General features: G+C 44.0%; 1 protein-coding gene across 2 annotated transcripts; it reads right to left on the bottom strand.

Annotated features, from left to right (window-relative positions):
- Positions 1 to 1652: 1652 nt before the first annotated feature.
- LOC121541476 (epidermal growth factor-like protein 7) lies at positions 1653 to 21515 on the bottom strand. 2 transcript variants are annotated; one of them, XM_041850511.2, is made up of 9 exons: positions 21292 to 21515; positions 13934 to 14189; positions 12929 to 13054; positions 9317 to 9429; positions 9134 to 9229; positions 8839 to 9039; positions 3214 to 3272; positions 2492 to 2654; positions 1654 to 2229 (listed from the first exon to the last, which is right to left on the bottom strand). In XM_041850511.2, the coding sequence occupies exons 2-9, from the start codon at positions 14011 to 14013 to the stop codon at positions 2210 to 2212; spliced, it is 858 nt and encodes a 285-aa protein (XP_041706445.2). In that variant the 5' UTR covers positions 14014 to 14189; positions 21292 to 21515; the 3' UTR covers positions 1654 to 2209. The 2 variants fall into 2 exon arrangements, with proteins under 2 accessions (XP_041706446.2, XP_041706445.2); XM_041850512.2 differs by lacking the exons at positions 13934 to 14189; positions 21292 to 21515 and adding an exon at positions 13333 to 13919 and having other exon boundaries at positions 1653 to 2229.
- Positions 21516 to 23601: the final 2086 nt, after the last annotated feature.

The raw sequence follows: 23601 nt of genomic DNA on the forward strand, positions 1-23601 counted from the left end.
AAATTAGTTAACCTCCGGAGTACATTTTTATTTCTTGTGCACCTAAACTTCCCGAGGATCAGGGTTTGGGGTCAATCAATTCAGAAAATACATTGAAATTCCAAATCCAATTCTTCTACGAGACAAACGTGGAATTAGAATATCAGTTTACTTCCTAAAATGACTGGATTGAAATGGTATTGATGAACTGCTCACGTTGTAGGAGTGAAAACATTGTGTTTCGTCTGGCAATAAACCTGTATACTACTACTCTTCTTCGTAGTCAAGTGGCTGCAGGAGCTTTAGTGTCACCTGCTGGACTCATGGCTTACTTGGCTCCTAGGAGGAAATCAACTCGGCTTTCCTCATCTTTGTTATTGAAGACCAGTACAACCATGTAAGGAAAATACATACGCCAGTCGGTCCAAATACATACAATTAATCTGTGACATCTGTTTTTGTTCATAGGAGAGTATCTTTTGGAGAGTATTTTTTATTATTTATGCTTATCCTCATGCATTTTTTATTATCTCGCAACAAAGATGTTTGAATGTTCATCAAAGATGCTACCAATTTGGTACTAACCAAATGTAAACTGTCAATGATTTTAGACAATGGTCAATAGTTAGCCTATGATTATTTTCATGGACGTTTTGTAGCTCAACTTTCTAGTGTGTCAGCTAAAAGCGTCATTGACTCGTTGACCGTGATAACTCGACAGGCTCTGCAACACTTCTTTAGAGAACCTTGTTGGTTGACCTGGTGTTTTGTTTTACACAATTATATTGGAGATATTGGAGAAATATTGAAAGTATTCCAAAAATTAATAAAGCACTTTTTTCATGTTGAGTTTGGGTGGTATATAAATATAATCATAAAATATTCTATGAATTTCACCAAAGCTATTAAAGTGTAATGTTGGTAGCTTAAGATAACTATGTACAACTGAGCTGGCCAAAGTGTCTTGTCTTATGACATCCTGGTGAGCCTTCTCTCTGTGTGTGTGTGTGTGTACACAACAAGAAGCCCATCATAGTATCTGGTTAATACCGACGATGAAGTGTTTCTTGTTTTCACAGAAATATGGATAAACGTGTTTGATGAATGCCTTGGAAAATGATAAATAAATGTCATTTTTTTCTTAAGGAGCTGTTGCTTTATTGCCGTGTGTTTTTCTTATTTCATTGAAGAAAAAATTATATCCTCGGACACCCAGGCTTTGCAGATGAGGCCGGTTGGACGTACTACCACATTTTCTAAAACGACATTGGAGGCGGCTTATGGTAGAGAAATTAACATTACGTTCTCTGGCAACAGCTCTGGTGGACATTCCTGCAGTCAGCATGCCAATTGCACGCTCCTTCAAAACTTGACATCTGTGGCATTGTGTTGTGTGACAAAACTGCACATTTTAGAGTGGCCTTTTATTGTCCCCAGCACAAGGTGTAATGATCATGCTGTTTAATCAGCTTCTTGATATACCACACCTGTCAGGTGGATGGATTATCTTGGCAAAGGAGAAATGCTCACTAACGGATGTAAACAAATTTGTGCACAAAATATGAGAAATAAGCTATTTATGCATATGGAACATTTCTGGGATCTTTTATTTCAGCTCATGAAACATGGGACCAACACTTTACATGTTGCGTTTATATTTTTGATCAGTATAGGAATGTGTTCGTTGAGTGGTCAAAATGAGATCTCGATCTATATAGTTATATTTCTTCCACGTGGATTCACATAAACTCTACATTCACACAATAAATCCTCTACTAGACATTTTTGATTAATCAATTTTATTACAAAAAGTTACAAAGCTATGTAAAAAAAAAAGAAAAAAAGCCAACTGTCTATTGTAGCTCTATTAGATAAGCACAAGGAATTATAACTTAAATAGACAAATACAGATGTCCATGTGAGACCCACCATGGTGGCTCTGACAGTGGAACCAGCTGCACTGATGTGAACCTAAAACACGGAAACCAGAAATTGAGAACCCTTGGGATAAGGCAGAATGCCTTGTTAATGCCTTGGGTTCTCAAGAGCAAAACTTTGGGCTGGTATAGGAACATGAATACACAAACGTTGAGTAGGCCTATGTTCTGCTAACATTCTTCCTCCTACCATATTCCTGGGCTGGGGCAATCATTCCATTCCTATTGTTATTGTGTTGTGGATTCAGACTTGTGTGAAGTCCGGTTGGTTTTCATCCAGTCATGTTCTGTGTCTAATTTTCCTGGCAGGAACCTGTAGTGAAGACAGAGCAGTGGACAAATCAGTTCCACTGGGCACATACGCCAATTCAACGTCTATTCCACTTTGGTTCAACGTAATTTAATTGAAAAGATGTGGGAACAACGTTGATTCAACCAGTGTGTGCCCAGTGGGGTGTTACTATCTATAGTCAACCAAATCACTTCACATCCACTTCAAGCCTCTATTTGGCCACTTAGTCCAACAAGAGGAGTACAACGAAAATACATTTTTAACTGTGTGTTTATCCACTCACAGGTTCCGAGGCGTTCCTCGAGGAAGCCGATCTGTTCGCTGAGCGAGTCGATGCGGTCCAGCTGCTGGAAGGAGTGAGACAGGAAGCTGGTCTTCTCAGACACGCCCTCGTCCAGCGACATCGGGAACAGACTGGTGAAGGGGGCTAGGACCAACTGGAGCTTCTGGAGGGAAGGGAGGAGAGAGAGGCATTAACTAATCAATCAATGTGTTCTGGACACCACTGTATTGTGTGTGCCTAACAACAACAGAGAGGATACAAGCAGTAGGGAGACAGCAACTCATTTATGTTCCTACTGGTAACATATCTCAATACAATCCGTAATGCCATCGCAGCGGTCGCTGTAATGTAAAAGGTACTGCTCTATTATATGGATCCCCCCCATTTCAGCTGCCTGCAGCCCTTCATTGACTTTTACTGTAATCAACGGAGCATTAACAACATGAATTCTAATGAAAAGCCCATAAAGACTTTTAAAAAGGTCACTACCAGAGTCTGGCGTTTCAAAGGATGCCGGGTTTTGCGAGCGTGTGTGTTCTCTGTTGGTTAACAAATGTTCATGATTACATCTTGAGTGGTATTTGATATTACACCATGCAGTGTGTGACTAGGGCTGGGTCAGGGTGGATGCTAGAGGGGCATTGGCCAGGGTTAAAGGGGGACTTTCCACCCGTATGTACGCCCGTTCGCGTGCGTGTGATGGTAGAGGAGTGCAGATGTACCTGCTCTAGCAGCTCTACTCTGTTCTTCAGGCTCTGTACCTCCTCTGTGACCCCTCCACCTGTAGACAACACACACACACATGAAAATACAATGTGGATCACCACTATCTAAAAACACCCTCCAACTGCACACCGAGGTTGTTAATAGGGAGAAAATGTTTTGAAAACGAGGGGGCCTGAAATTCTCCAATAAGAACACAGATTTTCATTTTCTGTTGCAAAACGTTTTGCTACGGTGAACCCTATAGAATATGACCCAGTAGGGCTGGCTTACAGAGAGGTTCAACAGAGGGGGAGAGAGAGAGTGTAATGGTTAATCCTTCCTATTCTATCAAAAGCTTGGACTTGTGACATGTCTTTGAGATAGATAATGCCTCTTGCATCTTGCTCCGATTCAGAGTGATTCAAAAGCAGGCAGGAGGTATCAGTCTCAGAGCTTTGAAACAAACGGGAAGAGAACCGAAGATCTACGAGCTGGCTGGGGAATTGAGCTTGGGGTGAAGCCGGTGACAAATCCATAAATTAGCCTGCAGAAGGGGCTGAGAATATGGGAAAATGTCACAGACACACACCATATAACTGACAGAGAGGGCATTATATATAGACACACAGTCCGTCATGCCTATCGGTTACAGGACAAGGAGGGGTGAGCTGGGCTGGCCTGAGTCCAACCAGTCACCAAGTGTCCCCCTGCTCCCCACGACAGGTCCCCAGAGCTAGGGGCTCCGAACTGGGGTAGGAACCCGCGTCTCGGAGCTAGGGCCAAACTGAGAACAGCTTTATCTCTCCCAGATGTGGCCTATTATTGAGTCAAAAGGGGGGGGGGTGACCCCCAGCAGACGAGGTTGATGGAGCTGGAATGAGAGAGCTTGTCCCGGCCAAGAAGCGGGAGAGAGAAGGAAGGAAAAAAGCCTTCAGAAACGGACGGAGAGGGGAGGATGAGGGGGTCAGACGAGAGCTGTTACAGTCTGAGCAGGGCATTTATTCCCATGTTTATCTTGGTGATCTTCATCAACATCAGACCTTAGCCTGAATAGTTAATGGTTATAATAGGGCTGTTAACCAGAACACTGATGTTGATGCTGCGACTGCCTGCTGGCCTGGCACTTTGTTGGCCAAGGAGAACACTTCTGTACTGAGCCTGAGCCTGCACATATTCCCCCCACTAACTTCCCCTCACCCCCACGTCACTTTCACCAAGTACAGAGATCTGTCATTGGTTTTTTTTCCTGCTGTTTTTCTCACTTTGTGCTGATTAGGCAAAAGATCTCCCTAACCCCTATTCATCCATCCACATGCACGCACGCACACACACACACACATAACCCCCTCCACCCTCGATCCATCCTCAGCCACACTCAGGGGGGTGAACAGCCTGTCTAAGTTTGGCTGAGAAGAGCCATCTTGTGTGAATTTGGTCATAACTACTTTTTCCTTTCCTCTGGACACAAATACAGACAGACAGAAAGCGGTTACGAGGAAGAGGTCATTGGTTTGGCAACGCCGCCTCTTGTACTTTATGTACATACAGTACTACCAGTTTGTACAGTGCTATGAAAAAGTATTTGCCCCCTTTCTAATTTTCTCTACTTTTGCATATTTGTGATACTGAATGTTATCAGATCTTCAACCAAAACCTAATATTAGATCAAGGGAACATAAGTGAACAAATAACACAACAATTACATATTTATTTCATTTCTTTCATAAACAAAGTTATGCAATACCCAATTCCCCTGTGTGAAAAAGTAATTGCCCCCTTACACTCAATAACTGGTTGTGCCACCTTTAGCTGCAATGACTCCAACCAAATGCTTCCTGTAGTTGTTGATCAGTCTCTCACGTCGCTGTGGAGGAATTTTGGCCCACTCTTCCATGCAGAACTGCTTTAACTCAGTGACGTGTGGGTTTTCAAGCATGAACTGCTCGTTTCAAGTCCTGCCACAACATCTCAATTGGGATTATGTCTGAACTTTGACTAGGCCATTCCAAAACTTCAAATATGTTGCTTTTTAGCTATTTTCATGTAGACTTGATTGTGCGTTTTGGATCATTGTCTTGCTGCATGACCCAGCTGTGCTTCAGCTTCAGCTCACAGACGGATGGTCTGACATTCTCCTGTAGAATTCTCTGATACGGAGCAGAATTCATGGTTCCTTCTATTAAGGCAAGTCGTCCAGGTCCTGAGGCAGCAAAGCATCCCCAAACCATCACACCACCACCACCATGCTTGACCTTTGGTATGATGTTCTTACTGTGTAATGCTGTGTTTGGTTTTCGCCAGGCATAATGGGACCCATCTCGTCCAAATAGTTGACTCAAGTTTGCCAAAAAGCACCTGGATGATCATCAAAGACTCTTGGAAGAACGTTCTATGGACAGATGATTCAAAAGTATAACTTTTTAGCCCGTTGCTATGTTACGCCAAACAAAGCACATCTATAGCTAGATTTCCATCCAATTGGTGACAGATTTTCATGCGAATGTTCTAAATCTTCATAAAGAAAATATGCGCATTTTCCCACCAGTGGTGTGTTTCCACCAAACTGATTTGTTGCGGATAGAAATCAGTGCGTGATGACGTAGTGTACACAAAATGTAATTTTTCACTTAAACTTTCATGTCTATTGTATTTTCAACTCTACCAATAGTTGTGTCTCAAAAACTGTTGCGTTAAATTGCAAATGTGCAACTCTGGTCTTGGCACCTGCGCTCTAGCCAACAGCTGGCAGATACAGTGCCAGTAGGCAGTGCCAGTAGGCTGTGCGGGTAGGCTAGTCTACATGATGAGATTATTGTGGATAAGAGCAAGAATATTTTTATTTGTCAAACGGCAGCCAAGCATCGATCACCATGTCACCAGAATAAGACCCTCGATATTTATTGGAAAGGAGCATCAAGCTCATCACCTTGCACTTTCACCACCCTTTGAAGTTTATCTTAACTTATTTAATCTGTAACCAAATAAACTGCATGGTTTCCCGAGTCGTAGTGGGAGGACCACACACCATGTCATCGCATTACTCCAAGTTTACTTCAATATGATGGTTATTATATCAATATTTGCGCATAAAGGTGTTTCCACTGCCATTTCTCGCATTACACATTTTACCGACACAAAAAGGTCCCACCATTGTCACGCTCGTCGATGAGAGAGGACCAAGGCGCAGCGTTACGAGCGAACATATTTATTATTTAAACGTACACACGAACAAAACAACGAAAACGTGACGTCTATGGTACAACATGAAACCACACGAACAAAATCCCACAAACACAAGGTGAACACAGACAGTTTAAATATGGCTCCCAATCAGAGATAACGAGCCGACAGCTGACACTCGTTACCTCCGATTGGGAGTCATTGACCAAATAAGGGAAACACAAAACCAATGACCACCCAACCAAAACAAAAACACAACCAAAACGAACACACCCTGGCTCAAAATACAAAGTCCCGGAGCCAGAGCGTGACAGTACCCCCCCCTAAAGGCGCGGACTGCGACCGCGCCTCAAAACCCCAAATAGGGGAGGGCTGGGTGGGTGTTGCTCCTCGGAGGCGGCTCCGGCTCGGGCTTGACCACCACCCTACTTCAATCCCCGCATAACGGCCCCGATCCGATCTGACCCAGCTGGCTGGATCAGGACTGACGACGCGCACCCCTGGCTTAGCGCGTGAGGCAGGAACGGACCGGACCTGGCTGACGATACGCACCCTAGGCTTGGTGCGTGGAGCCGGAACGGACCTCACCAGGCTGACGCCTCGCACCCCTGGCTTGGTGCGAGTAGCAGGAATGGGCTGGACCGGGCTGACGACTCGCACCCTTGGCTTGGTGCGAGTAGCAGGAACAGACCGGACCAGGCTGACGACTCGCACCCTTGGCTTGGTGCGAGTAGCAGGAACAGACCGGACCAGGCTGACGACTCGCACCCTTGGCTTGGTGCGAGTAGCAGGAACGGGCTGGACCAGGCCGACGACTCGCTTCCCTGGTTTGGTGCGAGTAGCAGGAACGGGCTGGACCAGGCTGACGACTCGCACCCCTGGTTTGGTGCGAGTGGCAGGAACAGGCCGGGTCGGGCTGACGACGCACACCGTAGGCTTTGTGCGTGGAGCAGGGACAGGCCGGGCTGGGCTGGCGACGCACACCGCAGGTCTGGTGCGTGGAGCAGGAAGAGGCCGGGCTGGGCTGGCGAAGCGCACCTCAGACTCGGTGCGGAGCGCAGGAACGGACCGGGCTGGGCTGTCGACGCACACCGTAGGTTTGGTGCGGGGAGCAGGAATAGACCGGACCGTACTGGGGACACACACCACTGGCTCTACACCGGGATCTGGAACGGGCCGGACCGGACTGGCAACACACGCCAGTACCTCTCGCCGTGCCTCTACACCTACCATCCCCTCTTCTACCAGTGGCCCCCGTAACCTGGCGGCCTCCTCTGCAACCCCGCTGGACCGCTCCATCGCGGCCTCCTGCTGCCCCGACGTCGTGAGCCCCCCCCTAAAAATTTTCTGGGGGTCTCTCCAGGCCTCCAACATTCTCTCCCATCTCTCGCTCCTCTGTCTCCAACCCTCTTCACTCAGCTCCTCCATGGGCTTGACCCAATCGAAGCTGCCACGGAGATCTATTAGCGATGGCTCTTGGACACGCTGCTTGGTCTGGTCTTGGTGGGATTTTCTGTCACGCTCGTCGATGAGAGAGGACCAAGGCGCAGCGTTACGAGCGAACATATTTATTATTTAAACGTACACACGAACAAAACAACGAAAACGTGACGTCTATGGTACAACATGAAACCACACGAACAAAATCCCACAAACACAAGGTGAACACAGACAGTTTAAATATGGCTCCCAATCAGAGATAACGAGCCGACAGCTGACACTCGTTACCTCCGATTGGGAGTCATTGACCAAATAAGGGAAACACAAAACCAATGACCACCCAACCAAAACAAAAACACAACCAAAACGAACACACCCTGGCTCAAAATACAAAGTCCCGGAGCCAGAGCGTGACAACCATGTCGAACGAACAAATGATCTGTTGCCATTTATAAAATTGTACCGACACTTCCTGTTTCCATCACAGCTGTTGTGATTTCTTTTTATACGGTATGACTTTACTCGCATAAAAACTGTGGATGGAAACGTGGTTTATGAGAACAACTGTTTTCCTTTTCTTCAGAGTGATATGCAGCAGTTTAGAGAAACGCTTGAGTGAAAGTGCGGGAGAGAAGGATGCTTCACTCAATACTAAACGAAAGTTCTGTAATGGTGGGACGTTTTCCTAAGCGAAAGATAAGGAAGATAAGTCTACATCAATCTATGTTGAAACAGCGGTTATCAGCATGGTTCATCTGGTCATACCATACTGTACATGACCACACACTTGGTTGTTGAGCGCATACGGTCCACTTGCAGTTGGTACCAGTCGCAGTGCATTATTACTCACGGTACGAGTTGAGTTTGGCATAGCGCGTACCAAAAGTAATAATGGACGGCGAGCCTGGCTATTGTCCTCTCTCCTCTTCACTCCCATAGGAGGCTCTGCTGGAATACACACACACATAGCACATGATTGATTACCATGCCTGTGGATGAATAGCAAGAGGAGGTAGGTGTACCTGTATCACTGGAGGGGGGTCTGTAATCGTTTGCTGCTGCCTGGCTGGGGCGGGTGGGAGGGGCGGGAGGAGGAGGAAGGCTCTCACAAGAGTGGCTGTCTCTTGCCAGCCTGTAGCCCTCTCTACAAACACAGCGGTAGCTGCCTGCCATGTTCACACACTGATGAGAACAGGGCTGCTGCTCACTGCACTCATCCACATCTGATAGAGAGAGGAAGGGAGAGTCACTGATATTGTTTATTTAAGTGTGCTAGCAATAGTGTGCAGGTGTGTGCAGGTGTGTGTATGCGTGTACCTGTTTGGCAGTGTCGTCCTATCCAGCCCAGACGACAGGCACAGTGGTTGGGTCTTAAACAAGTTCCTCCATTCACACAAGACTGGACACACACCGCTGGGGAGGACAGGATATGTAACAAACACACACACACACACACACACATGACATATGGGATGCTAGGAGAACGTTAGCCCCCATTACCTTGGTTACAGTTGTGTGAGTGGAGTTGTCGCCAGCCCGGGCAGCATTCTGGGTAAGAGTGTGAGACTGGCGCCGCTCTGGTCACCTGACGGTACGCCACCCTGTACACTGTCCTGAAGAAAACACACAAAAGAGAGTGAGAGGTTAGACAGGGTCTGTGCTGCCGACATAGAGTCAGTTAGGTGTGAATAATGATCCTGAGAAATCAAGACTAGTCTGTTACACTGTAGAGTAGCATTTGGTCAGATTCCCCTGTTTGTCAACACTGTGTTCTGAGCTCCTGGAGTTTTCTCCATGTAAGCAGAGAAGAATGTACACTACATGACCAAAAGTATGTGGACACTTGTTCGTCGAACATCTCATAAAAAAATCATGGGCATTAATATGGAGTTGGTCCGCCCTTTGCTGCTATTACAGCCTCCACTCTCCTGGGAAGGCTTTCCACTAGATGTTGGAACCTCCTTCCATTCAGCCACAAGAGCAATAGTGAGGTAGGGCACTGATGTTGGGCGATTAGGCCTGGCTCGCAGTCGGTGTTCCAATTCATCCCAAAGGTGTTCGATGGGGTTGAGGTCAGGGCTCTGTGCAGGCCAGTCAAGTTCTTCCACACCGATCTCGACAAACCATTTCTGTATGGACCTCGCTTTGTGCACGTGTGCATTGTCATGCTGAAACAGGGAAAGGCCTTCCCCAAACTGTTGCCACAAAGTTGGAAGCCCAGAATAATCTTGAATGTCATTATATGCGTTAAGATTTCCCTTCACTGGAATTAAGGGGCCTAGCCCGAACCAAGAAAAACAGCCCCAGACCCTTATTCCTCCTCCACCAAACTTTACAGTTGGCACTATGCATTGGGGCAGGTAGTGTTCTCCTGGCAGCCGCCAAACCCAGATTTGTCCGTCAGACTGCCAGATGTTGAAGCGTGATTCATCACGCCAAAGAACGCGTTACCACTGCTCCAGAGTCCAATGACGGCTGGCTTTACAGAACACCAGCCGACGCTTGGCATTGCGCATGGTGATCTTAGGCTTGTGTGTGGCTGCTCGGCCATGGAAACCCATTTCATGAAGCTCCAGAAGAACAGTTATTGTGCTGACATTGCCTCCAGAGGCAGTTTGGAACGCGGTAGTGAGTGTTGCAACCAAGGACGATCTTTAAGCGCTACGTGCTTCAGCACTCGCCGGTCCCGTGTGGCCTACCACTTCGCGGCTGAGCCGTTGTTGCTCCTGGACGTTTCCACTTCACAATAACAACACTTACAGTTGACAGCTCTAGCAAGGCAGACATTTGACGAACTGAAAGGTGGCATCCTATGACGGTGCCACGTTGAAAGTCACTGAGCTGTTCAGTAAGGCCATTCTACTGCCAATGTTTGTCTATGGAGATTGCATGGCAGTGTGCTTGATTTTATACACCAGTCAGCAACGGGTGTAGCTGAAATAGCTGAATCCACTAATTTGAAGGGGTGTCCACATACTTTTGTATATATAGTGTATTAGGCTAGACCATGGACCACTGGTTACCAAGTGCGTGTGACAAGGGGGGGAAATGTGTAAAGGAGGGGAGGAAGAGGGGGTGACACCAAGCCAGTTCTGCGTTCAGCTGTTTCACTGAAATCTGCTGAAATGTTTCCTGGCATTGTCCTCAGTGAACGGGCACAGACATCAGAGAGGGAGAGAGGGAAGGAGGGGGAAAGAGGGAGGAAAGGAGAAAAATTGCCTCACGAATGATGCCTCAAACAAATTAATTCATAACAGCCTCATGGTTGGAAGGTACGTTTATAATTATAGTTGTTGGGAGGTCTGCTGCATTGCTCACCCACATCATGTGTAGTACTTACTATAGAATGTTGTAGTATACTGTACAATACCACAGCAAATATTACAGCATTATCTGCAAAAAAAACATTGTAGTAATGTTTGCAAGAACACTACATTTTTTAACTATAGTAAATACTACAGTATTTATTTGCATTACCCTGCCCATTCCCCTCCCCTGTATCCCAATTTGTGCCACCCGTAAGTGAGAAACCTACATGCCAAGTATAGAATATATTGTGTTTCCTACATTATATAGACAAGAGCAGAAGTGCTGAACCTACCTACCTACCTACCTACCTACCTACCTACCTACCTACCTACCTACCTACCTACTAATGGAAAATGTGCTCTTTTAATATTTTTTCAAATAGGTTTCCTGAAAGAGAAAGCCTCCACTTCTATGTCAAATATGAAACAAAAACACTACAGTAAATACTACAGTAATGTCTGCATAAACACTACAGTAAATACTACAGTATACTACAGTCCGCAAAAACACTACAGTAAATACTACAGTATACTACAATCCGCAACAACACTACATTAGTTACTATAGTGTATACTACATTTTTCCTTTACTACAGTATTTATACTATATTTAACTGTAAATACTACAGTATACTACAGTATAATACAGTTTACTACAGTAAATACTACATTATTCACTGTAGTGTTTTTGCTGACTTTAATCCGCAAAAACACTACAGTGAATACTACAGTAGAGTCTGCAAAAACACTACAGTGAATACTTTAGTATTTATACCATAGTATACTATAGTATTTTTTCATGTGGGCACATTACTGTGCAGGAAGAGAGAAAGAGAGAGAGAGAACAAGCTAAAGGGAGAATGAGAAAGAAAGAGTGCGTAAGTACGGAGGGAGAGGTTGTCCAAGATAAACACAGCAGTGGGCTCTGTTGGCTGGCTGTTCATTTCCCGTAGTTATACAAAGTGCTTGATATTTGGATTCCCCAAAAATATGTGCCGTGACCCACTTCTGTGTACGAGTATGATATAAGAGAGTGATCCCACATGAAAAAATACTATAATGTACTATGGTATAAATACTATAGTATTCACTGTAGTGTATTTGCAGACTTTACTGCAGTATTCACTGTAGTGTTTTTGTGGACATTACTGTAGTATTTACAGTTTAATATAGTATATACAAAAAAGTATATAGTAGTATATACTATAGTAATTACTGTAGTGTTTTTGCAGACTGTAGTATACTGTAATATTTACTGTAGTGTTTTTGCCGACTGTAGTATTTACTATAGTGTTTTTGTGAATATTACTGTAGTATTTCCTATAGTGTTTTATTATCTTTGATATAGCAGTGGCTGCTTTTTCCTTGAGGAAACCTACTGGACAAAACACTCAAAGAACAATTTATCCATAACCTGTTGGTAGGTAGGACTGAACACATAGTTTAGCGCTTCTGCTTTTTTCTATAACCTGTAAGGAACAAAATACTTGGCAAGTAGGTTTCTCACTTATGGGTGGCACAAATTGGGATATGGTAGAGGAGAATAGGCAGGGTATATGCAAATTAAATAGTGTAGTATAATATACTATAGTAATTACTGTAGTATTTTTGCGGACTGTAGTGTTTTTGCGGACATTACTGTAGTATTTACTGTAGTGTTTTTGCGGTCTGTAGTTGAATGGGAAGTGATATGGACCTTTTGGTGGCATTAGCATGGTATTATGATAAGATTAGGTGGGATGTTTGCAGTGATAGCGATAGCAACAGTGATCGTGATCATGACCGTCATGGCTATCTCTCTTACTTGTAGGTGCTGCAGAAGCGGTGGCCCTGACACAGGGTGATGTAGGGCTTGTGAACAGGCTGGACGAACGACTCTGTCGCCGTGACTACACTGCTGTGACGGACATCTCTGCCACACACCCTCCTCCTGCAACACACACACACACACACGTAGGAACACAGGTGAGACCACACACACAGGTATAACCACACACACTGGAGAGGTATTCTTTGGGACATATGAGGACTGTCTCTGTTGTTAAATCAGTCTGTCACTGTATTAGTTTAACAGCTAGCTACACACCAAGTCATGAAATTCCACATAATCATAATTATTTAACATCAAATTAACAATTTACATAATGTTGGAAGTTAAATTACTGACAGGAATCTTCATGGTTTAAAACGTGAAATTACACCACTTACCTCTGAAGCATTCACCTATAGATTGTGCTGCATCAGGGGACCGTTTGAGACTGTGTTTCAACCCTAGTATGTAGTCTCTGAACCAGTCTGTGGTCTCTTAACCAGTCTGGAAACTAAACAGTCCAGCAAGCATTTTAACTCTCAATTGATGACGTGACCTTGAGGTCTCTATGTGTCAGTGGAGGTTAGCTGACATGTAATTGATGCTGATTGGCCAATGTAATCGCCACTGAAAGTGTCCGAGTTGAGAGTCACCTCTGACCTTTCATCGCCGTTTGACCTCTCGTGAGGGCTCTAGTTTGTTTTGGTCTCTGTTGAAATAAACGGAGATCTCAAAAATAGAACCTGCATCTCCTCAGAGTTGACCTAAGTCTAATCATCTAAGAACTGTTATCTGGCCAACCAGTACACATTTACTCAGGGTGAGAATGTCAAGAGAAGCAAATACCTTTTTAAATAAACAGCTCCCAATTAAGTAAGTGGCTAGTGTGTAACTGAAGCTAGTCCCCCATGTAGCCATGCCGTCCCAAGGACCAAAGCTGAACGACCAATAAGTGACAGCCAATAACAAACACAGGAAGTGGAATGAGGGAGCGGTTACCCGTGGTGACCGTGGAACTGTGGAGTGGCCGTGACATGGAGGAGGAAGAGAGAGGAGGAAAGGAGGAGTGTTTGGTACATGTCTCCCTCTTTTTTCCCACGTTCCCTCGCTCTTTCCCTCACTCTCTCTCTCTCTGTCAGTCCGATGGGAGAAAAAAGGAGGATGAGGGGGAGGGGAGAATGGCTGTGGCGGGGCTTCCTCGCTCTCTGATGTTACAGCTCCTTGTGTTGATCTCCAGGAGGATGATGCCAGCTACCTGTAGGGACACAGAGAGAGACAAACACAGAGGTTAGGTGTTAGAAAGTGAAGAGTAACTTCTGTTCATGCATTTCCACTTAATAATATGCCATTTAGCAGACGCTTTTATCCAAAGCGACTTACAGTCATGTGTGCATACATTTTTACGTATGGGTGGTCCCGGGGATCGAACCCACTATCCTGGCGTTACAAGCGCCATGCTCTACCAATTGAGCTACAGAGGACCACTTGATGTTTCCACTCCACTTGTGACGCACAGAAGACCAGGGTTTGAACCCCAGTTGGTCATAATAACATTTTGTACATTTTAAAGAAACCATGATAGAAATAAGTTCAGAGATACGACTAGCTTACTTCTCCACTCTCATATCTCATGTGGAAGGCTTCAGTGTTACCCCCACACACATAAGCAAACACACCCTTATGGAATAACCACACGATTTCACATGTGGAAAAATCACAAAATGTAATGTGCAATGATCACAAGCGAAGTGTTCCAAAAACACGTTTTCACATGATTTCACGTGATCATGTTTTCACGTGTCGTTTCATGTTATCACACGTTTCTTTACATGTCACATCATCACATTAACTTCACATAAGATCACATGATCGCATGAAAACGTGTTTTTGGAATTCTTCACGTGACCACGTAAAATTCATGGCAACCCATCTCCTAACAGCACTCGTAATATCAGTCCCCACACCATTCCAGCCAACATACTGTATCTCTATAGCAGCATATGGGCCACTTGAGATAGACTCACTCTGACCAATGATTGCTGTCATGCTGTCAGCTGTGTCGTGTCAGTGAGAACACTAAAGCCGCCCTCCTGCTCCTCCTCCTCCTCCTCCTCCTCCTCCTCCCATCTCACTCCTCCACCTCCTCTCTATCTCAAGAGCTTTACCCCCGAGCTACCCTGAGTTAGAAAGCATTAGAGACCATTAGATGAAGTGGTGCGGTGAATGTTCCGGATAGAGGACATTAAAACAGTGTCAAAGCCCAGACTTCAACCCCCCTCTACACACCTTAGTCATAAACAATTAGCTTTAAAAAGGGCAGGTAGGGTTGAGCACGTTGCGAAGTTACAGACTGCTTGACTTTGCACCTCAAATCAAGTTCTGGAGTGATAGTGCAACATGGACAGAAGTGGGCAATGTAATACTTGAAGTTAAAATAGCTGATACACATACTGCTATAATACTATGCTAAGTTTGAATCTGCAGTGAAGAGTATGGCTCTGTTATTACATTATAACATTGTAATGGAATGAGGTTGCACAAACACACACAGAGAAAGAAAGAGAGAAAGAAAGAAAGAGAGAGAGAGAGAGACAGGTTAAGAGTGACTCAGAGTAACAGTACTACTCTCTCCACTGTATTATAAAAAATGTGGCAGTGATTAACATACCAGCACTGAAATTTCACTTGACTGAAAATGACTCGTTCAACATTCACACAGGTCATATTTTCACTGTATTCATAATATGTAGCTATGTACTTTCTCCTCCGTTTGTTACGTGACTCCAGTCTCCCTACAACAGCTATTTGTATGAATGACAGAGCCCCTCATCTTGAAAAGCTTAACGTAATCAACCCAATTATTGATGTATAACGACCCCCCGAGCTTTGGTTAAAAGAGATTTGAGTGTGCTTCCCTGGTGGCTGCTTTTAAACATGGCGGTCGTAAAAGTGAAGGAGTTCAGACGATAGGTAGCAGTAGGGGGTGTAGTAACCAGATTTAGCATTTTGGTTACTGTACCCCCTCCGTTCAGAACACAGTTTACGACCGACTGTAAAGATGCTATGAGCCATGTTTGTGCTTTATGCTCTGTGTCTAAGCTAGATTGTTTGTCGGATGCTCAGAGCGGTAGGTTGTGTGTGCGTGCCTGCGGGCGGGCGTGTCTTTGTCTGTGTGTAAACATTGCCCTTGCTCTCTGCTGGGTTAATGTTCCCTTCTAACCATCATTATGTAGACCGGCGCTGGACCCCTACGGTCGCAGAATGATGACCTGTCATTAGAGGGACGTTTACCCGTCACTCCACACCGCAGCCAGGGCCACAGAGCCACAGGGAGAGAGGTGGCATCATGGGTTGTGTCCCAAATGGGATAGTGCATTACTTTAGACTATATGCTGCATTAACCCCCCCATTTACCCAGTAAATTTTTATAGCTCTGTTATATTGTCTATTGACCCACAGCCTCACCTAGGCAACATGCACACACATACACATATAAGCAGGAACAAACGCACACACGCACATACATCCTGTGTGAGGCCAGGGTGAACTCACACTGACCCATCTCTCAGAACATAAAGTGAAGATAGGTCTCCTTCCAGCTCTGGCCCATACTCTCTTCCTTGCTCCCTTACTCTGTTAGATTTATGGAGAGCTATAGCAGGAGTTTGGTTAACCTTCAGAAGAGAAGGGGGTACTCTGACTCTGAAAGTTGATTTAGCCTCTGAGAGAGTAGTACGATGGCACTACAGTTAACCTGGAATTGATCCTATAGGCAGGGGCCTTGGGTTTTGTTCTAGTCTATAGCATAACACTAATGTTACCCTGAGGGGTTGCTCTTAGCCTTGGGCTTGGGCTAGCAACTAGAGTAACACAGAGTTAGCCTGCGTCCCAAATATTCCCTATATAGTGCATCACTTTTTACTAGAAACCTATGAACCATAGGAAAAAGTAGTGCACTATATAAGGAACAGGGTGCCATTTGGGACGCAGTGAGTTCGGCTGGAAGTGCCACTAAGCCCTGGGCTCCACGCCCAGAGAGCTGACACGCAAACCTTACTCAGCCTGTGTTCATTCACAAATCGTCACAGCTATAGTCTAGTACAGCTAATAATTCCAGTGTGTGTGTGTGTGTGTGTGTGTGTGTGTGTGTGTGTGTCCCTTATCTTTAGAGTAGATCAAGTGCAATTCTGAAGTAACAAAGAAGACCTTAGGGTGTGCAGCTATCACAGCTTTGCCTTGCTGCTGGCAGGCCGTGTCGCTGATGATTAGATTGTAGTTAAATGTAAGGCTGTGAGACTGGATACTGCTGCCATTAGTCTGAGTCACACTCCCAAAAGGGAATACAGTACAGTACATATACAGTAACAACCTCTCTGGGAGAGATATATCTGCGGATATCTTTGCTGACTCTAATTCAGTGGAATGGGTGTCACACCGGTTGAAGAAATAGTTGTTTGCTTGGAAGCCAAAGAGTGATTTGGGGGATTAATTAAATTAATCCACAACTCTGGCACTTCCATACAATATTTTTCTACAAACATAATCCTCTCTAGAAATATATTGAGCCAAGCGGCTAATTCCTGTGTTCACTCTACCTGCACAACATGACACTCCACTCCACAGGTGATAAAGAACTAAATGGGAATGTCATCCAGGCCATGAAGATCCATTCAAAAACACTTTCCCTTTCCCCATATATAGCCCAATATCTCAGTGCCCCCCTTCCACCCCTCTCCTTCCTTTTGGGTGTGTCCCAGCCCCAGGTGACCCCACCCAGCCAGAGGGTGCAATGAGGTCCATGCTGACAGACAGACAGACAGACATGTGATGACAGTGTTTGAGAGTGGAGTGCAGAGGAGACCTGGAGGCTGTGTCTGTCTGTCTATATGTCTAAGTGTGTGTCTGAAAAGGAGTGAGGCTCTATGGAGCCCTGTGTACAGGGGAGGATATCTCTCTAATGGCTACAGACCAGACAGTAGGATCAGCTTACACAACGTGCCTGTCAGGGGGTTACCAAGGTCAGGCCAAAGGAGGGGCTATTGAGCTGGGGTGGGTGGGAAGACAGACTACCACCACTGTGTCTGAGGGTCTCTCCTCAGATAGGAGTGAGGGGATGGTAGTGGAAGGGTGGGGAGGACAAGGGCAGCACAAAAGGTCACTGCTGTTTCCAGGTACAGTAAAAAAAAAGTGTGTGGGTTGTAGGGTGAAGAGCACACACCTCTACCTTCCTGAATGGATAACTTAAGAGGTTGATTTCATTAACCCTGGGGACGTGTGTGTGAGTGCATGAGGTAGGGATTTGAAACTGGCAGAATCATACACCAATTCAAAGCCCTAGACTCTGACTGAGACAGGCTGTCCTGCCCTGACTGAATAGAGCCCTAAAACAAAGATCACATGTAGGTTGAATCTCAGTTCACACAAAGCACCATCTAACCAGAATCTCCCAAGCCGAGAACACACTACTCGAGTCAAATCAGACCTGGCCAAGCCAAACAAAACTGAACAGCTACACCTGGACTGATGAATGGGTTAATCAAGTGCCCTGAACTCAGTTAAATATTGATCTAGCTGAGAAATTAAAATAGTGTTATTGTTGCAAATGAGATTGGAAGTCAAATTCAACAACAGCTATGCCAACACAGTAAATGGATAGAACGTTCCCTCATTGCCCTGGTCTAATCAGTGCATCATGATAATAAAGCAGTTGGCACAAGTTACACATTTCTTACAGTGGCCAACAGACGGCAGTGTTTTACAATACTTTAATCACTAGATCACACACTGCAAACTTGCCTCAGTCAGAGATGCTCTTGCTCTTTCTTTCGATCTCACTCTTGCATACATGCACACAGCACGCACGCACACACACACACACACACACAGAAAGAGAATGAATGACATCCTACCCTCTTCTCAATACAACAATATGCTAAAGTTATTATCGATATTGATTAATAGTCACAATGTAACTCAATAATAGCCTAAACAACTGTAGCATGCAGCCTATGTTCATATCAAAATTAAATTGAGCTGAGCGCATGCATACAAGTATTGAATGTGCGTAATGGACCGAAATGAAATAAAAACGTGCAACTCACAAGCAAGTTCTCTGAATACTTATTCCAATTAGCTTTTTTGTAAAATGTTGTCAAATCCAATCACTAAACACAACTGTTCCATGTGCAGCCAAGTAGCCACGCACTGTTCCCTTGCCCAAAATGTGAAATTCCCAGCAAAACGGAAAACCCTCTCCATATAAGACGAAATCGTCAACAAAAAAGTTATGGTGCCTTTTATATTCCACTGAGTCGTCTTGTGTTTATAGCCTAGTAGCAATATCTCACTCAGTAAGTCCACATGCAGGTTCGGTCTCTATGAGTAGCCTTCCGTCAAAGCGCGCATGGGGGTAGGTAGCGTGACGTCACCATAAGGAGATCTCAATATCAAATCATTTCTGGGTAACAATTAAGTACCTTACTGTGATTGTTTTCAACTAAAACGGTCAAAAAGAAACAAAAAATAGCTTCTTAGTAAAGGGCAATTTCTCAAGCAAGAATTGTGCTAGGACTGTCTGGGAGTGGTCTGAGTGGGAAGGAGAAAACTGAAAATTAGGTGTTATTGGCAGAGAGGTTTGAAACTCTTTTTATTGGTCTATTAACTAATTTACCGCAAGGTGTGTCACCATGGAAAGCCAAAACTCCATCCCACCAAAACAGGCTGAAATTTCAGGCAGTCTTTTCAAACAGCTCTTACACTAAAAGGGCATTATAATAATTTTCACAATTTCACAGTATTATTCCAACCTCATAGTGTAGGAATATATATAAAACAGAGGAAAATCACGTTTTTGACTGCACTAGGCATTTAATAAAATAATTTATATATTTTTGCAATCAGCTGATAATCAATAATATGACAAATAATTTTTTTATGTATGCAAAGAAAGCAGTGGTGTAAAGTACTTAAGTAAAAATACTTTAAAGTACAACCTAAGTAGTTTTTATGGGTATCTGTACTTCACTTGACTATTTATATTTCTGACAACTTTTACTTTTACTTCACTACATTCCTAAAGAAAATATTGTACTTTTTACTCCATATATTTTCCCTGAAAACCCAAAGTACTAGTTACATTTTGAATGCTTAGCAGAACAGGAAAATTGTCAAATTCACGCACTTACCAAGAGAACATGTTGTCATCCCTACTGCCTCTGTCCTGGCGGACTCACTAAACACAAATGCATCTTTTGTAAATAATGTCTGAGTGTTGGAGTGTGCCCCTGGCTATCCGTACATTTTAAAAACAAGAAAATAAAATATAAGACATTTGAAATGATTTATACTTTTACTTTTGATACTTAAGTATTGTTTAGCAATTACATTTACTTTTGAAACTTAAGTATATTTAAAACCAAATACTTTTAGACTTTCGCTCAAGTAGTATTTTACTGGGTGACTTTCACTTTTACTTGAGTAACTTTCTATTAAGGTATCTATACTTTTACTCAAGTATGACAATTGGGTACTTTTTTCAGCTTGATCTGAACGGATTCCATTGATATGGGAGTCAGGACCAGTTCCAGGCATACGCGGTTTTAGGCATAAAACTCAGTCGGGGTCCCAATTTACTAGTGAGAGTAAGTATAGTAGAATACACCAGGTGCAATTTGGAAATGTGGTTGTGCACCAGCGCTTTTTCACTTGTTATGTCAGTCACTGACAATCACTCAATTAGCCATGTCAGTTAAACATTTTTAGATTGGTAGGTTTGCTGGCTTCACGTTCTCGTAGGAAATGGGAAACTGGGAAGTGGGAAGTCACAAGTCTGACATGTTTGTGTTCAAGTACTTTTAAAGTAAGAACAATAAGATTTTAGCTAGCTTGATAAGCTTGATAAGCTTGATAACATTGCTTACAACAAAGTAGGCTAGCTTGCTTAACATTGACAATATGCTCAGACTAGCTACATTATCCATATTGACAAGGTTCTAATTGTCAAAAACAAATTTGTTGTCATCTTTTGGATAAAAAGGTAAAAGGTCAGTGGTGAAACGTCACAACTTGGCAACTTGGGTAACAACATTTATCACAGTTCCATGTTCTCCCTAATGGGAGTGATGTGCCACCTTTGAACCAGGGTAAGGTTAGGTTACCTATGTCTAAGATCAGGCTACATCCAAATAGGCCTGAATGTCATTTTACTGCTGGCAGTAAGAATGGCTCAATAAACCATTCAATCACACTCAAGCATCTCAAACAAGTATAAATATAAGTATATGTTTTTTTTTCTTCTAAAGTGAATGAAATGATAAGTTCTGCTTTTTTAGACCAACGAAAAAAGAAATCCTCCTTACCCCCTCAGTATGAGGTCATGTGGTTGTGAGTCTCTGCGCGCGATGAACGGAGGCTGCCATGGGAACCAACCCCGACCACTTGACAGGCAGTTTAGAATACTCTTCCATCGTTACAATTTATTTTAAACTCGCACCCACGCTTTTCTATTAGAACAAAACCTCAACGGTTAATTTCTAGATGCTCGACGTGAACAGACTGACGAGAAATTGAATGCCTTTGTGCGTTTTTCAGTTGCTTTTTATGCAGAGCTTCCTGTGGAACGCAGGAATTGGATGGACAATCCCAAACCGGAATTCCTGTGAGTGTTTCGCGCTGATAAAAGCGTTCTACTGCACAAACACTCTCCATCCTGCTCAAACCGCTATGTTAATCACTTTTTTAAGCATTCTCTGCCTACGGTCAGTTTTGAGGGGGACAAGAAAAAGCGTCCTAGGAAGTGATTTTAATTTACAGCTTCTACTTTTCAGTTTATTAAGAAATCTTTTAAAATATATTAATTTTTTTCAATTATACTGAATTTCAGTTTACTTCCTGAATTGACTCCCTTCAATTCGAATTGACCCCAAACCTGGACATTTCTATTGTGCTTTTATTTGGAGTTGGATCGGTATTTATGAGTTGTGTTTGTAGTCGTTCTCAACGCCTCCAAAACATATAGTCACCTCAGCACAGGGATACATAAAATAGATATAACACAGAAAAATGGAAACAGTATAACACAGAAATATGGAAACAATGACACACAAAGAATAAACATTGAATTATAGTGAGTGAAAACAATTGTGTTCATCCTGCTAAGAGCTGAGTGCTCTATTCACTGATATTCTTATTAGGTTTTAGAAATACATGAGGACTCTCCATTACTGCTTTCTATTTTGTATTGGCTTAAATGTGTCATAATGTAGCCTATGAATCATATTTTATATTTAGTGGTGAATTTGCTGATTGTCAACATGTTTGACTTTGACTCCAACTGGGTGGATGAGGACACGTGAGAGAGTTCTGGGATCTGAGATGTGTTTTTCAGGCGGCAGGTAGCTTAGTGGCTAAGAGCGTTGTGCCAGTAACCGAAAGGTCGCTGATTCTAATCCCCTAGGTGAAAAATCTGTCGATGTGCCCTTGAGCAAGGCACTTAACCCTAATTGCTCCTGTAAGTCGCTCTGGATAAGACTAAAATGTAAATGTCTGTAGCACAATGGCTGGGGGTCGCAGGTGAACACACACTCAGGACATTCTGTCAAGGGTGAGCGGCAGGATAGGTTCAAGGAACATGAGACGCAAAAGGTGTGTGTCTGTTTCTCTCAGACAGGAATCATTTTCTTTCTTTGAAATCAAGGCTTGGTCCGACGCAAGCAAAGTTTTGTAGTCTGTGGCATATTGCAGATTTGGCCCAGGAAAAGATGCCGATTGCTGAGACCAAAAAAAACTGAAGCGAAGCAGCACTTCCTGCCAGAGAGGAAGCAGGAAATGGCTGTGGAAGTGAGATTCTGGAGTCGGGGTCCCTTGGAACAATGAAAAGCTCACTTGTGCAGGAAGCGGACCTGCGTCAAAAGGGAACCTGACAGATTTGGCTAATGGGCAGAAGCACTGGCCCTGGAGAGGGTATGAGAGAAGGGTCGCTGTGCCCATGCTATGGTGTAAAGAATGTCATGAAACATTAACTAACTGTCGTGATGAGGCCTGAGAGGTGCGAGTATAGGATAGAGGGTAGGGTGAGAGATAGTTATAGAGAAAGTGTCATTAGAGAGAGTGATAAGACATGTAAGAAAGAGGGAAAGCAAGGTGGTAGGTGGTAGAGATAGAAAGAATGGGAATGCCGAGAGAGAGAGAGAGGAGGGGAGGGGGTTGTAGAGGAGGGCATACCGTATAGTAAATATTATTGTTGCTGACAAACAAATAGGTCTGGAGCGTTCCCACCGCGTGCCGCCTCTTGTTTATTGTCTGTCTACACAATAGCATAGGAGTGTGTTTATGTAGAAAACGTCGGTTGTGCCAGTGTGTGTGTACATTGTACGGGCGGGCTGTCGTGTGTGTCGCCAGCGTGTGTGTCGCCTCCCTCCCTGTCCCTGAGTATTGATGACATCACAAGTGTGTTTACAGATTTTGGCCCTACTCTGTCTCTGTGCCTGCAGGCTCTTAGATCCACCACTGATATCTGCTTATCTTAAAAACCATTCATGAATAAACGGAATAAAAACCTCTCTCTCTCTCTCTCTCTCTCTCTCTCTCTCTCTCTCTCTCTCTCTCTCTCTCGCTCTCTCTTCTATCTCTCTCACTCTTTCTCTTTCTTTCTCTTTCCATTTTCTTCT

Source organism: Coregonus clupeaformis, chromosome 27 (assembly GCF_020615455.1).
Source record: "Coregonus clupeaformis isolate EN_2021a chromosome 27, ASM2061545v1, whole genome shotgun sequence".
Taxonomy (NCBI): domain Eukaryota; kingdom Metazoa; phylum Chordata; class Actinopteri; order Salmoniformes; family Salmonidae; genus Coregonus; species Coregonus clupeaformis.